The 17,311-nt window shown below is 46.8% G+C and overlaps 1 protein-coding gene across 1 annotated transcript in view; it reads right to left on the bottom strand.

Moving 5' to 3' along the window:
• The window catches only part of LOC137325397 (cytosolic phospholipase A2-like), a 150,737-nt gene that overhangs the window by 94,544 nt on the left and 38,882 nt on the right, over nucleotides 1–17,311 (bottom strand). Inside the window, exon 3 of the mRNA XM_067990459.1 lies at nucleotides 9,655–9,736. Within this exon, the coding sequence (XP_067846560.1) occupies nucleotides 9,655–9,736 (82 nt within the window). The remainder of the gene's footprint in view (nucleotides 1–9,654; nucleotides 9,737–17,311) is intronic.

Raw genomic sequence — 17,311 nt, 5'->3', positions numbered from 1 at the left:
GTTTGGCCCATTTATATTTAGGATTGCAGCTGACAGTTGAGAACTCATTTCTGCCACTGGTTTCAGTCCTCCATTGCAAGGCTCGTTACCATAAGGCGAGTAGTTTTGTTCTCTAGAACTTTTGGATAAGTTCCTCCCGCTAGCCCGTTTTTGAGGATAAAACTGTTATTTTTCAAGAAGGATGGCCACGAGCAACATGCCTCCAGATCTGAACCTTTGCTTCAATATCCCTGATGGTTCCCATAGCTGTTACTGTGCCTGAGCTGCTCAGTCAAGGCGATATTGTGGAGGGGTGTCATCAGCCATGTGTGCAGTGGGTAGCCCTTATCCCTAAGTGGCCATTCTCTGACACCCCATCCACCACCCTAAACATTCACTCCCTTCACCACAGGCGCACTGTGGCTGCAGTGTGCACCATCCACAGGATGCACTGCAGCAACTCGCCAAGGCTTCTTCGACAGCACCTCCCAAACCCGCGACCTTTACCACCTAGAAGGACAAGGGCAGCAAGCGCATGGGAACAACACCACCTGCACGTTCCCCTCCAAGTCACACACCATCCCGACTTGGAAATATATCGCCGTTCCTTCATTGTCGCTGGGTCAAAATCCTGGAACTCCCTTCCTAACAGCACTGTGGGAGAACCGTCACCACACGGACTGCAGCGGTTCAAGAAGGCGGCTCACCACCACCTTCTCGGGGGCAATTAGGGATGGGCAATAAATGCCGGCCTTGCCAGCGACGCCCACATCCCGTGAACGAATAAAAAAAAAAAAAAAAAAAAATTCCGGGAAGGATGGGGATGGATAAGTGTTGCAGGATGAAGTCATTGTGGTGGCAGCCTGCAAAACTGGCATGGACTTGCACAATCCTTCTGCGCTGATCACACACCAGCTGGGCATTGCTGGAGTGAAAGCCTTTCCTGGCTGGTTTTCCTGCCACCCGAAAGCTACCCAAGTGCAGTCTATTATGCCCCGGTTATGGTACTGGGCTAGTAATCCAGAGGCTTGGGCTAATAATCCAGAGAGTGTGAGTTCAATCCCACCATGGCAGTTTGAAAATTTAAATTCAGTTCTTAAAAAGTCTGGAAATAAGAGCTGGTATTGGGAAAAGTGACCATGATACTGTCGGACTGTTACAAAAACCCAACTGGTTCACTAATGTACTTTAGGGAAGGAAACCTGTCATCCTTACCCAGTCTGACCTACAAGTGGCTCCAGTTTCACACCAACTTGGTTGACTCTTAACTGTCCTTTGAAGTGGCTGAGCGAGCCACTCAGTTGTATCCAACTGCAAAGATTACAGCAGTTCGGGAAAGCGACCGCCTTCTCAGAGCAACTAGAGGCGGGCAATAAAATCGAGCCCTTCAAATCAAACTGCTTAGAATGAGAGGATGTGGCTGGATCACTCTGATCCAAGCTGAATATGACATCTCACTTCTATTTTTCTGCCAACAATCCAGTTCTCAGGCTGGTTGCTATTAAATTACACAGTGACACACACTGGTTTTTCACTAGAACAGTAAGCGTGAAAGAAGATTTGGCATCAGACCGTAGATCACAGTTAAAATGCCTGCATTGATTCCAGCAACAAGGACAAGATGTTTTCATTTCAATTAATGGAATAATGAATGTGTCTATTCCTCATAATAGCAATGGAAATCAGCCTCAAATGACCAACAAATGGCAGTTACAATTGTGGTATGAACAAGGCCTCAGCCTGCTCCAATTCTAATAGTGGTTATGAGCATAAAAATTCAGAACACGAAAATTCTCTAATTCAGGATCACAGTAAGCTTGGAACATATCTCCCTGATCACTAGCCTTTTCTTGATCACTGCGTCCCTATCAACAGTATCTTGTTCAAGGCATATTTTTTTTCTCGTTTGCTTTTCTCCTCCTGTCCTTGAGACAGTGGCTCATATTAGACAATGGTTCTACTAATGATGATGGTGTCTCACTCAAATGGCTATTTATCACGTGGCAGCAGGGTGGTGGCAGGTTGTGAAGGGCTGCGCAGGCAAGATTGATGCCATTCTCAACTGATACTTTGGTGCTGTTGATTGAGTGGGGAATGTTGCCAGAACATGAGACAACTCCTTGCTCTTCTTTGAACAATGCTGAGATCTTTTACACCCACCTGAACCACTGGGCCTCAGTTTAAAGCTTCAACCAAACAACACCACCTCCAACAACACAGTGCTCTGTCAGTACTGCATTGAAATGTCAGCCTAGATTATGTGCTGAAGTCCTGGAGTGAGGCTTAAATCCCAAACCTTCTGACTCAGAGGTGAGAGCGCTGCCAACTGAGCCAAACTGACTAATGTACTACCACTATGGGTTAAATTGGTACTTGGGGAAATATACTTACGCAATATAAAGATTTAGCCAGGATTTTGCATATGTTTTAGATTTGCATGGAAAGGGATTTGAATATACTCCAAAAAATAAATACTTCAAAGAAGGTTTGTGTCCTAGGGTTTGCTTGTGACAGCCACCGCATCAATTCTTCTAACCCAAAACGATGAGGCTGTTTCTAATGCGAGAAGCACTTTTTGTCAATTTATGTGCAATCTTTGTATTTATAGTGCGCAGTCCAAACAAGGAAAAGGGTCAAGGCTCAGCAACATAAAATGTGTTTGATGCTGTGTGGGCTTCTTTTTTATTCATTCATGGGATGTGAGCGTCGCTGGCAAGGCCAGCATTTATTGCCCTTGAGAAGGTGGTGGTGAGCTGCCTTCTTGAACAACTGAGCAGCTTGCTAGGCCATTTCAGAGCGCAATTAAGAATCAACCACATTGCTGTGGGTCTGGAGTCACATATAGGCCAGGTCGGGTAAGGACGGCAGGTTTCCTTCCCTAAAGGGCATTAGTGAACCAGATGGGTTTTTAACGACAATCTGGTAGTTTCATGGCCACCATTACTGATACTAGTTTTTTTTATTCCAGATTTTTATTTAATTAATTGAATTTAAATTCCCCAGCTGCCGTGGCAGGATTTGAAATCATGACTCTGGAATTTTAGTCCAGGCCTCAGGATTACTAGTCCAGTAACATAACCACTATGCTACCGTACCTGACTACAGCTTCTGTTACTGGAAGACGGCAGCTGCCTATAATGGGAACATGGTCATCTTGACAACAGTCCAGGAATTTCAAAGAACTTTAAATGCTGACATTTTGCCTGGAGTAGAAGTTGCAAATACATTAGGTTCCAAATATATATCCAACTTCAATCAACTCTTGAGTTGTTTGCAAACTGCTATAGGTCATCCCACTTAACCTCCTAAATATTCAGCATGAACACAATGTGAATACGTGACCAAAATATGTTGCATAGATTTTAAGACGTCAGCCATCCAAAATGATTGTGAAGGTAATATTTTTTTTGTATTCGTTCATGGGATGCGGACGTCACTGGCAAGGCCAGCATTTATTGCCCATCCCTAATTGCCCTTGAGAAGGTGGTGGTGAGCCGCCTTCTTGAACCGCTGCAGTCCATGTGGTTAAGGTTCTCCCACAGTGCTGTTACAAAGGGAGTTCCAGGATTTTGACCCAGCGGTGATGAAGGAACGGCGATATATTTCCAAGTCGGGATGGTGTGTGACTTGGAGGGGAATGTGCAGGTGGTATTGTTCCCATGTGCCTGCTGCCCTTGTCCTTCTAGGTGGTAGGGGTCACGGGTTTGGGAGGTGCTGTCGAAGAAGCCTTGGCGATTTGCTGCAGTGCATCCTGTGGATGGTACACACTGCAGCCACGGTGCGCCTGTGGTGAAGGGAGAGAATGTTTCGGGTGGTGGATGGGGTGCCAATCAAGCGGGCTGCTTTATCCTGGATGTGCGAAATATGTCCAAAATAAAACTTTCATATTTGTGGTCGAATTCATTGCCAATTGATGACAGGATGAATGGAAGAGAACTGAGAGCATCCTCTGACAGGATGAGAATTTTATGATGTTTGTACAGTTTAAATGGTGTTCAAGTGTAATTTCTTCCAGTTTGGATGAAAGGACTACACCTGAAACACTAACTTATCTGTTTGCAATCCAAGTCCAAAGAGGCCAATGTACTAATCCAGTGCCCAAACATCAAACTTTTAGCAAGCTGTAGCTTGAATTGGAGTCCTGATTCTGTTTAAAAATTGGCCTTCACCCCCCTCCACAAAAATACTCTCCTCCCAACCCCCATATTCTGGGCATTTTGGAGATAGAATCATAGAAAATTTACGGCACAGAAGGAGGCCATTTGGCTCAGTGTGTCCGCGCTGGCTGAAAATGAGCCACCCAGCCCAATCCCACGTTCCAGCATTTGATCCGTAGCCCTGTAGGTTATGGCATTTCAGGTGCACATCCAGGTACTTTTTAAATGAGTTGAGGGTTTCTGCCTCTACCATCCTCTCAGGCAGTGAATTCCAGACCCCCACCACCCTCTGGGTGAAAACATTTTCCTCAGCTCCCCTCTAATCCTTCTATCAATCACTTTAAATCTATGCCCATGGTTATTGACCTCTCTGCTAAGGGAAATAGGTCCTTCCTATCCAATCTATCTAGGCCCCTCATAATTTTATACACCTCAATTAAATCCCCCTCAGCCTCCTCTGTTCCACGGAAAACAACCCCAGCCTATCCAATCTTTCCTCATAACTAAAATTCTCCAGTCCTGGCAACATCCTCGTAAATCTCCTCTGTACCCTCTCTGCTGCAATCACATCTTTCCTGTAATGTGGTGACCAGAACTGTACTCAGTACTCAAGCTGTAGCCTAACTAATGTTTTATACAGTTCCAGCATAACCTCCCTGCTCTTATATTTTATGCCTCGGCTAATAAAGGAAAGTATTCCATATGTCTTCTTAACCACCTTATCTACCTGTCCTGCTACCTTCAGGGATCTGTGGACATGCACTCCAAGGTCCCTCACCTCCTCTACAACTCTCAGTATCCTCCCATTTATTGTGTACTCCCTTGCCTTGTTTGCCCTCCCCAAATGCAATACCTCATATTTCTCCTGATTGAATTCCATTTGCCACTTTTCTGCCCACCTGACCAGTCCATTGATATCTTCTTGCAGTCCACAACTTTCCTCCTCACTATCAACCATACGGCCAATTTTTGTATCATCTTCAAACTTCTTAATCATGCCCCCTACATTTAAGTCCAAATCATTAATATAAACCACAAAAAGCAAGGGATCTGGTACAGAGCCCTGCGGAACCCCACTGAAAACATCCTTCCAGTCACAAAAACACCCGACCATTACCCTTTGCTTCTTGCCACTGAGCCAATTTTGGATCCAACTTGCTACTTTCCCTTGGATCCCATGGGCTTGTACTTTTTTGACCAGTCTGCCATGTGGGACCTTGTCAAAAGCCTTGCTAAAATCCATGTACACTACATCAAATGCACTACCCTCATCGACCCTTCATGTTACCTCCTCAAAAAATTCAATCAAATTAGTCAGACAGGACCTTCCCTTAACAAATCCACGCTGACTGTCCTCGATTATTCCGTGGCTCCAACCCGCCGACTTCCGAGTTTTCTAGGGACCCACCTGTGTGCACACGGGCAACCCAAAAACGGAAGTCATGCCGGCAATTAAAGCCGGTGGGATGACAGTTAAAGAGACAAATGTACCTCAGTGAGGTACTTAAGGCACTTTACCTGTGATTAGAACGATTTTTAAACTTACCTGGGCGGCTTGCCCACCTCCCCCCGACGCCCACGCCCATGTCCCCCCCCATCCTGCTGCCAACCTGCCACCATTGCAAAATCGACCTCTTTTTCTTTGTGGGAACTCTGAACCCCTTGAATCTCCCCCTTGAACGCCTCCCATTGCTCTGACATTGATTTACTTTCAAGTAGCTGTTTCCAGTCCATTTTTGCTAAATCACTTCTCAGCTTAGTAAAACTGGCCTTTCTCTAATTGAGAACTTTAACTTCTGTTCAATCTTTGTCCTTTTCCATAACTATGCTAATACTAACTGAATTATGATCATTACCACCAAAATGCTCTCCCACTGCTACTTCTTCCACTTGCCCAGCTTCATTCCCTAAAACTAAATCCAAAATTGTCCCCCATTTTGTTGGGTTTGCTACGTATTGGCTAAAAAGTTCTTCTGAATGCAATTTAAGAATTCTGCGCCCTCTATACCTTTTACACTGTTTGTATCCCAGTTAATATTAGAGTAGTTGAAATCCCCTAGTATTACTGCCCTATTGTTTTTGCACTTTTCAGAAATGTGTCTACATATTTGCTCTTCTATCTCCCTCTGACTGTTTGGGGATCTACAGTACACTCCCAGCAGCATGACTGCCCCTTTTTAGTTCTTTAGCTCAACCCATATAGCCTCATTTGATGATCCTTCGAACATATCTCTCCCCACAGCTGTAATTGTTTCTTTAACCAAAATTGCCACCCTCCTTTTTTATCCCCCTCTCTATCTCGTCTAAAAACTCTGTAACCTGGAACATTGAGCTGCCATTCCTGCCCCTCTTTAAGCCATGTTTCTGTAATAGCTAAGATATCATACTGCCACATGTTTATCTGTGCCCTTTGCTCATCTGCTTTATTCACTATACTCCTTGCATTGAGGTATACACCTTTTAGCACTGCCAAACTCCTTTGGTGTCTAGTTTCTAATCTTTGTTTCCTCTGCCTTCCAAACTCACTAATTTTCTGCCTTCCATCTCCAGTTGTGATTCTGTCCAATCTGGATCTACACTCAGGTTCCCATCCCCCTGCCAAGCTAGTTTAAACCCCCCCGCCCCCCCACCCAACAGCACTAGCAAGCCTCCCCGCAAGGATATTGGTCCTGGCCCTGTTGAGGTGCAACCCATCCGGCTTGTACAGGTCCCACTTCCCCCAGAACTGGTCCCAATGCTCCAGGAATCTAAAGCTCTCCCTCCTGCACCATCTCTCCAGCCACCTCCCCCCAGAGGAAAATCTACTTTCTCCAAGTGTGCCATTTGTGTACAGCTCGGTACAACATGGGAGACAGGGAACTGTTTCCTGGGGGGTCATTTTAACCCCCTAGAACGAGTGGATTGGGGGCGGGTGGGCAGTAAAAATAGTTTGTTTTTGGAACTGGACTGCAACGTGCCCACTTCCGGGTTTAACCCAGGCGTGTTTGGATGCGCGCGTAACAGAAACCCAGAAGTCCCGTCCCCACTTAAAGCCGGCAGGCCAATATTTAAAGGGTCAATGTATCTCATTGCGATAGCTGAGGCACTTAATTTTTTGCGTATTAGAAATGTCAAATGAATTTTACCTTACCTGTTCGGGTTTCCCACTGCTTCTGATTCATGTCAAGTCAAAGCAGGCAAGAAGGGCTGGATTCTTGAGGTGAGTGTCTTTATTGCACTGCTTTTGGGTCAGGAGGAGCAGGCGTGCTTCATCCAGGCCCAACAAGCTCACCTGGTGTGCTTGGACCCCCGCCATTAGCCAAACCCCCACCACCCTACCCCCCCCGATCTTGTCCAAGGCAAACCCAGCGTCGTCCACGTCCTCCCACCTCTCCCCCAATTCCGATTTCTTCCATGGCCCACAATCTCCATCCCCTGATAGGTAGCCAGCCTGTCAAACTGGCTGCCTGGCACGTGGGAAACCAAGAAGCAAATATACTCACCTTCAATTGAGCTGCGATTGCAGATTGCGAGCACGCACTTGACTTCTGGGTTCCCCATGCGAATATCTACACATGCACCGAGTTCCCAGCTCCGAGCTACAATCATGCCTCTGCTGCACTTTTTGGAAATAACTGAATTTTTTGGGACATCAGACCATGTGCACTGCGTTGGAAGTTTCACTGATTCTAACCTGCACATCCTGCTTCCTTTTAAAACTTCACAAGACTCTCCTTCAGAGTTCACAAATTGCACATCTTTCAAAGTCTTTCCTTTTCTCTTCTCCTTCGCACCCTGTTCGATGGTCACGAGCCAAATCGGTTGGCTGAGACAGCAAAAGACACCACACTTGAGATCAAGTGAAAAGCACGGATCGTTCACACCATCATTCAAGGCCGCCTCCTGCAGGCCTGCAGTGCAAGGCCACTTTCAGGGGACTCACACATGACTGGTCCAAGTTGATCTGGGTGACCTCACATCCAGATTCCCCACAGTGTGTTAGTGCAAATCCAAAACTGCTTCACATCAATGCACACTGGCCTATAAGATTTCTATTGCCAGGATTAAAACTATTGAAGTCACAGAAATTGGTAGCACTGCTTTCTAAATATGCTGGTGGAGTATGTCTGACCCAAACAACCAAATTTGCCTAATTTAATTAGAAAAGCTAACATGAGCACAGTATTCTTTTTTTAAAAGTACGAGAAATATGGAATATATATGTGAGGAGAACTCATGAGTGAAGGCTGATTAAACAAAGAGGAGCAGAGTGGGCCCACTTTTATTCTTGATATTTATGGATGATTTGGAATTGGACATCGGAACATAACCTGGTATGTCAGAGATTGTGGTAAATCAGAGTATATTGGAGAGTGGTAATCTGGTTAAGAATGGGATTGAAGGGTACAGGGAAAAGAACTGACAGAGACCGGGACAAAATTGACTGGGTGATTTCCCCTAGATGGAGACAAGCTGCACTATTCAAATGTAAACATAATTGTCTTAGATGTGGTGCAATGAAGGTTCACCAGATTGATTCCTGGGATGAGTGCGTTGTCCTAAGAGGAGAGATTGAGTAGTATGGGCCTATATTTCTGGAGATTAGAAGAATGAGAGGTGATCTCATTGAAACATACAAGATTCTGAGACGGCTTGACAGGGTAGATGCTGAGAGGCTGTTTCCCCTGGCTGGAGAGTCTAGAACTAGGGGCATAGTCTCAGGATAAGGGGTTGGCCATTTAGGACTGAGATGAGGAGAAATTTCTTCACTCAGAAGACTGTGAATCTTTGGAATTCTCTACCCCAGAGGGCTGTGGATGCTCAGTCGTTGAGTATATTCAAGACTGAGATCGATAAATTTCTGGACTCTGAGGGAATCAAGAGAGGTGAGGATCAGGCGGGAAAGTGGAGTTGAGTTCGAAGATCAGCCAAGATCTTATTGAATGGCAGAGCAGGCTTGAGGGGCCGTAAGGCCTACTCCTGCTCCTATTTCTCATGTTCTTATTCAGGTGATAATTTTCAAATGGAACTGTAATATTTGTAATATCAACTGTAATTTCTTATATTACATTTATACAGCACTTTATATTATTTTAAAACTCTCCAAGAACATAATGAGTCATTTTTAAAGTGACTGTTGTTTTATAGACAAATGCATCAAACATTCTGCACTAGCAACGAGGTGAATGATCAATTAATCTGTTTTTTTTTACAGAGATTGAGGGAGGAATGTTGTCCAGGACATAGAGATCTCCCTCTTTCAAATAGTGCTATGAGACCTTTAATATCCACCTGAATCATAGAAAGAGGCAGACTGGGATTCAGTTTAACATCTCATTACTGCCTTTGGGTGTCAGTCCAGATTATGTACTCAAACCTCGATGTGGGGCTCAAACAAACAATCTTTTGTCCCAGTGTTGAAAGTATGATCAACCATGCCATTTTGGATTGTGAATTTAGAATGTTTCAAGTGATTTGTGAAAGAATAGATTAGCTGAAGGGAAAAATAAACAGATAAAACTCCCTAAAATATACTTACGCAGATCTCCGAAAGTTCCCTTTGTTACGTTTTGGGCTCGTAGGATGGACACAGTTAATCTATGGGAAACCTGGTGTTCTACCTAGAAAACAGATAGGAAATCAGAGTTTAAAATTCCAGGTTAAACTGTGCAGAGCCTTTCCAAACAGGCTTTGAATTTCTCTAAAAATGTGTCAAAATTAGGAATTATGAAATCTGGATTATAAATTGGATCCACACACAAGTCACACCCCTGTTTTCACAGTTACTGTAGTTATGGTGCAAGCCACTCCTTTAGACACATGAAGTTACGGCATACACACTGCTTTATGGTAGTTAAAAGATCCTTGTATTTAGTGATTCTGTTCTTCAGATCTTGAGAGAGCGACCTCTGTGCGTCCTTCCCTCCATGTTTATATCGCTAAAGCAGACTTCCTTATCCCCAAGGCAGAATCGTAAACCCCCATTTTCTTGTGTCCACTCTTCTGTAGAAATAAGGAATGAGTCTTAACAATGCAAATGCAGAGAAGTCAGCAAACAGGCATCACTCTCCCACAATCCAAACTATAGAACCACCAAATGTAGAGGAGTACCAGAGCAGCTGTTAGTATTCAATTTCAGCAGCACATTCCCCCAATTTGCTCCACATTTTTCTGATGACCCACAGGAGAGGAGCAGCTCCAACTGAACACACTGCAGGGGTTAAATTGGTTAACCCCCGAAAACAGGCGCTGGGATCACGGTCCGCGATTAACCTGCGCCCAATAAAATCTGGAATAAAAAGCTAATATCAGTAATGGTGACAATGGAACTACCGGATTGTCATAAAAACCCATCTGCTTCAATAATTTCCTTTACGGAAGGAAACTGGTCTGGCCTATCTGTGACTCCAGACACACAGCAATGTGGTTGATTCTTAACTGCCCTCTGAAATGGCCTAGCAAGCCGCTCAGTTGTACAATCCCACTACAGAAAGTCATAAGATGAATAAAACTGGACGGACCACCCGGCATCGGACCACTAGGTACCGGACACGACAAAGGCAAACCAAGCCCAGTCGACCCTGCAAAGTCCTCCTCACTAATATCTGGGGGTTTGTGCCAAAATTGGGAGAGCTATCCCACAGACTAGTCAAGCAACAGCCTCATACCTTTCAGCCAATGTCCCAGACTCTTCCATCACCATCCCTGGGTATGTCCTGTCCCACTGGCAGGACAGACCCACCAGAGGTGGCGGTACAGTGATATACAGTCAGGAGGAAGTGGCCCTGGGAGTCCTCAACATTGACTCCTGACCCCATGAAGTCTCATGGCATCAGGTCAAACATGGGCAAGGAAACCTCCTGCTGATTACCACCTACCGCCCTCCCTCAGCTGATGAATCAGTTCTCCTCCATATTGAGGAAGCACTGAGGGTAGCAAGGGCACAGAATGTACTCTGGGTGGGGGACTTCAATGTCCATCACCAAGAGAGGCACGGTAGCACCACTACTGACTGAGCTGGCCGAGTCCTGAAGGATATAGCTGCCAGACTGCGCCTGCGGCAGGTGGAGAGAGAACCAACATGAGGGAAAAACCTCGTCCTCACCAACCTACCTATTGCAGATGCATCTGTCCATGAGAGTATTGGTAGCAGAAACCACCGCACAGTCCTTGTGGAGACGATGTCCCGTCTTCACACTGAGGACACCATCCAAAGTGTTGTGTGGCACGACCACCATGCTAAATGGGATAGATTCAGAACAGATCTAGCAGTTCAAGACTGGGCATCCATGAGGCGCTGTGGGCCATCAGCAGCAGCAGAATTGTATTCCACCACAATCTGTAACCTCATGGCCCGGCATATTCCTCATTCTACCATTACTAACAAGCCAGGGGATCAACCCTGGTTCAATGAGGAGTGTAGAAGAGCATGCCAGGAGCAGCACCAGGCGTACCTAAAAAGGAGGTGCCAACCTGGTGAAGCTACAACTCAGGACTACATGCATGCTAAACAGCGGAAGCAACATGTTATAGACAGAGCTAAGCGATCCCACAACCAACGGATCAGATCAAAGCTCTGCAGTCCTGCCACATCCAGTAGTGAATGGTGGTGGACAATTGAACAACTAACAGGCGGAGAAGGCTCCGTGAACATCCCCATCCTCAATGATGGTACAGCCCAGCACATGAGTGCAAAAGACAAGGCTGAAGCGTTTGCAACCATCTTCAGCCAGAAGTGCCGAGTGGATGATCCACCTCGGCCTCCTCCCGATATCCCCACCATCATTGAAGCCAGTCCAGCCAATTCGATTCACTCTATATGATATCAAGAAACAGCTGAGTGCACTGGATACAGCAAAGGCTATAGCCCCTGACAACATCCCAGCTGTAGTGCTGAAGACTTGTGCTCCAGAACTAGCTGTGCCTCTAGCCTAGCTGTTCCAGTACAGCTACAACACTGACATCGACCCGACAAAGTGGAAAATTGCCCAGGTATGTCCTGTCGATAAAAAGCAGGACAAATCCAATCCAGCCAATTACCACCCCATCAGTCTACTCTCAATCATCAGTAAGTGATGGAAGGTGTCGTTGACAGTGCTATCAAGCGGCACTTACCCACCAATAACCTGCTCACCAATGCTCAGTTTGGGTTCCGCCAGGACCACTCGGCTCCAGACCTCATTACAACCTTGATCCAAACATGGACAAAAGAGCTGAATTCCAGAGGTGAGGTAAGAGTGACTGCCCTTGACATCAAGGCAGCATTTGACCGTGTGTGGCACAAGGAGCCCTAGTAAAATTGAAGTCAATAGGAATCAGGGGGAAAACTCTCCAGTGGCTGGAGTCATACCTCGCACAAAGGAAGATGGCAGTGCTTGTTGGAGGCCAATCATCTCAGCCCCAAGACATCGCTGCAGGAGTTCCTCAGGGCAATGTCCTAGGCCCAACCATCTTCAGCTGCTTCATCAATGACCTTCCCTCCATCATAAGGTCAGAAATGGGGATGTTCGCTGATGGTTGCACAGTGTTCAGTTCCATTCACAACCCCTCAGATAATGAAGCAGTCCGTGCCCACATGCAGGACGACTGGACAACATCCAGGCTTGGGCTGATAAGTGGCAAGTAACATTCGTGCCACACAAGTGCCAGGCAATGACCACCTTCCCTTCACATTCAATGGCATTACCATCGCTGAATCCCCCACCATCAACATCCTGGGGGTCACCATTGACCAGAAACTTAACTGGACCAGCAGGTCAGAGGCTGGGTATTCTGTGCCGAGTGACTCACCTCCTGACTCCCTAAAGCCTTTCCACCATCTACAAGGCACAAGTCAGGAGTGTGATGGAATACTCTCCACTTGCCTGGATGAGAACAGCTCCAACAACACTCATGAAGCTTGACATCACCCAGAACAAAGCAGCCTGCTTGATAGGCTCCCCATCCACCACCAGCGCACCGTGGCTGCAGTGTGTACCATCTATAAGATGCACTACAGCAACTCGCCAAGGCTTCTTCGACAGCACCTCCCAAACTCGTGACCTCTACCACCTAGAAGGACAAGGGTAGCAGGTACATGGGAACAACACCACCTGCACGTTACCCTCCAAGTCACACACCATTGCGACTTGGAAATATATCATCATTCCTTCATCGTCGCTGGGTTAAAATCCTGGAACTCCCTACCTAACAGCACTGTGGGAGAACCTTCACCACACGGACTGCAGCGGTTCAAGAAAGCGGCTCACCACCACCTTCTCAAGGGCAATTAGGGATGGGCAATAAATGCTTGCCAGCGACGCCCAAATCCCATGAATGAATGAAAAAAAACTTCAAATCAGATGCCTCATCTCACCCCCACACAGTACCACTCTTGAAAGCACACACCCATAACTCATGTCACACACACGAGCAGCTATTCAACCATGACACCCACATTACCCAAACATCTTGCAGGACACTCACTGACACACTTCCCTCTTTCTTGCAGGAGAAGGTGGCGCATAACATCAGGCAGCAGGAAAGACTTGCGGGAGGACAGGCACACCTACACATCCTCACCCCCATGGAGGAGACAGTGCTGTCGATCGTTGGGTGGGCCCTCGCTGCGGCCGTGGCCACTGGCGGTTCTGAAGGTATCGATGATGTGGGTCTTTGCATACCTAATGCTCCTTCTCACTTCCCACATCTCCCTCATCCCACAATCATTTCTGACTCACGTGCTGCAGATGGTATAAACACGCACGTCTTACTTTCTCCTCTCCCCTCACCACAACCCAGACCGTGTCCCTTTGTCAGTTCAGATATCCAAGAATTGGTACCTGCCCAGTCAGAGGAGGCAGAGGAAGATGCAGCCACCAGCTCAGTGATTGACAATGTGTGTACTTTAGAGGCTAGGTTAGAGGAGGGATCTGCACGTGGTGAGACACTGGGCACAAGTGCGCAGGAGCCGGGGCAGAAGGAACGGATACCGCAGGTACCAGCTCACCAGTGGGTGAGGTCGCACACTAGTTCTGCTGCAGAGGAGTCAGATGATGACTTCAATGGGCCAGGTTACAGAAGGCTGATGGGCGTACACGACCAAATGCTTGGTGCACAGGAAAGCCAGCCAGAAAGCCTGCACACAATGTCAAGGAGCATGGAGGAGTCCAGCTCCAACTTGGCACAGGGCTTTGCGCAGAGCTTGGAGCCCATCCTTTCCCACGTGGAACACGTGGTCATCTCCATCAACACACCTGTGGAACCCACCACGACTCAACGTCTAATGACGTATGTCACAGCTTCCCTTACAGCACCAACATCTGCCATCCAAGGTCTGACTGCTGCCTTGGAAGCTCAGACTGCTGCTATCATGGCTCTGGGTACCACTGTTGAAAGGGGCTTCCAGGGCATCACAGCAGTCCAGCAATCTGTTCTCCAACAGATCACCAGGATTGCTGAGCCAACACTGCGGGAGAGTGGCAGTGGCACCATGGAAGACGAATCTGCTGTCCTGCCTCAGGATGACAGCATTCCTACTCCCACCCCTGCCACTCCGCCAGTGCCCTTGCCATTGCGCACCAGGTCAGAACTTCTGCAGCCGAGGCCAAGATGGTGCAGTCTGAAGCCGGGTTCTCCTGGCCCCGAGCTGCTCGAGGTCGTCCTCCACGGCCATCTACACTCTCCTCCACTGATGGTCAGCAGCCTTCCACCACCCATGCTCCAGCCACTGGGGATGCTCCTGGGAGGGGCACTAGGAAAGGTAAAGGTCCACGAGACAGGCACTAAGGGAATGTACAAGGGTGAATAGTTTAATTTTGTTTGATTTATTACATGTGTTAATTTACAAATTTGGATTTAAATTTGGATTTGGTCTCTTCCTCCTCTGGCTCAGGTTCTCACCAGCCAGGCGGTGGCAAGGGCTGTTCCCACATAATGGCGAGGTTGTGCAGCATGCAGCATACGACGTCAAATCTTGATACCTGCTCAGCTGAGTACTGCAGGGCTCCTCCGGAGCGGTCCACGCAGCGGAACTGTTGCTTGAGGACGCCTATGGTGTGCTCGATGATGTTCCGTGTGGCAACATGACTCTCATTGTATGCCTGCTGTGCACGTGTGCATGTGTTCTTGATCGGAGTCATGAGCCGCTTCATGAGGGATTAATTCTTGTCACCCAGTAGCCAGGCTTTCACCATGCTGGTTGAAATATAGGTGGCACGCTGGATTGCCATAGAATGAAGGAGTCATGACTGCTGCCAGGATAGCGAGCACCGACCTGCATGATGCGCTGCGTGTGGTCGCACACCAGCTGAACATTGAGGGAGTGGAATCCCTTTCTGTTCATGAATATGGCCAAGTTCAGATGGCAATATGCGGGCAGTCAATGACACCCTGCACCATGGGGAAGCCTGCAATGCAAGTAAACCCTTGTGCTCGCTCCTGCTTTTTGTCTCTGGCAAGAGGGAATGAGATAAATCTGTTTTTGAGTGCGTTCAGAGCCTCAGTGACCTCCCTTATACAGGAATGCACTGCAAATTGCGAGATCATAGAATCATAGAAAGTTACGGCACAGAAGGAGGCCATTCGGCCCATCGTGTCCGTGCCGGATGAAAAAGAGCTATCCAGCTTAATCCCACTTTCTAGCACTTGGTCCGTAGCCCTGTAGGTTACAGCTACAGGGCTACGGACCAAGTGCTAGAAAGTGGGATTAAGCTGGATAGCTCATCCAAGTACTTTTTAAATGTGTTCAGGGTTTCTGCTTCTACCACCCTGTCAGGCAGGGAGTTCCGACCCCCACCACCCTCTGGGTGCAAAAAATTTCTCCTCAGCTCCCCTCTAATCCTTCTACCAATTACTTTAAATCTATACCCTCTGGTCAGGGAAATAGGTCCTCACTATCTAGTCCCATCATAATTTTATACACCTCAATTAAATCTCCCCTCAGCCCCCTTTGTTCCAAAGAAAACAACCCCAGCCTATCCAATCTTTTCTCATAACTAAAATTCTCCAGTCCTGGCAACATCCTCGTAAATCTCCTCTGTACCCTCTCTAGTGCAATTACATCTTTCCTGTAATGTGGTGACCAGAACTGTACGCAGTACTCAAGCTGTGGCCTAACCAATGTTTTATACAGTTCTAGCATAGCCTCCCTGCTCTTATATTCTATGCCTCAGCTAACAAAGGAAATATCCCGTATGCCTTTTGAACCACCTTATCTACCTGTCCTGCTACCTTCAGGGATCTGTGGACATGCACTCCAAGCTCTCTTTGTTCCTCTACACCTCTCAATATCCTCCCATTTGTTGTGTACTCCCTTGCCTTGTTTGCCCTCCCCAAATGCATTACCTCACACTTCTCTGGACTGAATTCCATTTGCCACTTTTCTGCCCACCTGACCAGTCCATCGATATCTTCCTGCAGTCTACAGCTTTCCTCCTCACTTTCAACCACACGGCCAATTTTTGTATCATCTGCAAACTTCTTGATCAAGGCCCCCACATTCAAGTCCAAATCATTAATATATACCACAAAAAGCAAGGAACCTAGTACTGAGCCTTGAGGGACCCCACAGGAAACAGCCTACCAGTTGCAAAAACACCTGTCAACCATTACCCTTTGCTTTGTGCTACTGAGCCAATTTTGGATCCAACTAGCCATTTTCCCTTGGATCCCATGGGCTTATACTTTTTTGACCAATCTGCCATGTGGGACCTTGTCAAAAGCCTTGCTAAAATCCATGTACACTACATCAAACGCGTTACCCTCATCGATCTTCCTTGTTACCTCCTCAAAAAATTCAATCAAGTTAGTCAGACATGACCTTCCCTTGACAAATCCATGCTGACTGTCCTTGATTAACCTGTACCTTTCTAAGTGACGATTTATGCTGTCCCTTGGAATTGATTCCAATAGTTTGTCCACCACCGAGGTTAGACTGACTGGCCTAAAATTACTCGGTTTATCTCTTTCTCCTTTTTTAAACAATGGTACAATATTAGCAGTCCTCCAATCCATTGGCACCACACCTGTAGCCAGGGAGGATTGGAGAATGATGCTCATGTTGCTTATATCTCCAGCAGCAGCTTGAAAGGAGCCAGAGCCATAAAAATTAAGCACCATGGTTACCTTGACAGCTACAGGCAATGCTGCCCTTACCCTGCTTTTGTACAGTTGTGGCTGCAGCAGTTGACAAATCTCAGTCATGACTTTTTTAGTGA

Source organism: Heptranchias perlo, chromosome 9, assembly GCF_035084215.1.
Source record: "Heptranchias perlo isolate sHepPer1 chromosome 9, sHepPer1.hap1, whole genome shotgun sequence".
Classification (NCBI taxonomy): Eukaryota; Metazoa; Chordata; class Chondrichthyes; order Hexanchiformes; family Hexanchidae; genus Heptranchias; species Heptranchias perlo.
Note: the sequence above shows the minus strand (reverse complement) of the source record. Positions and strands in the feature narration are given on the sequence as shown.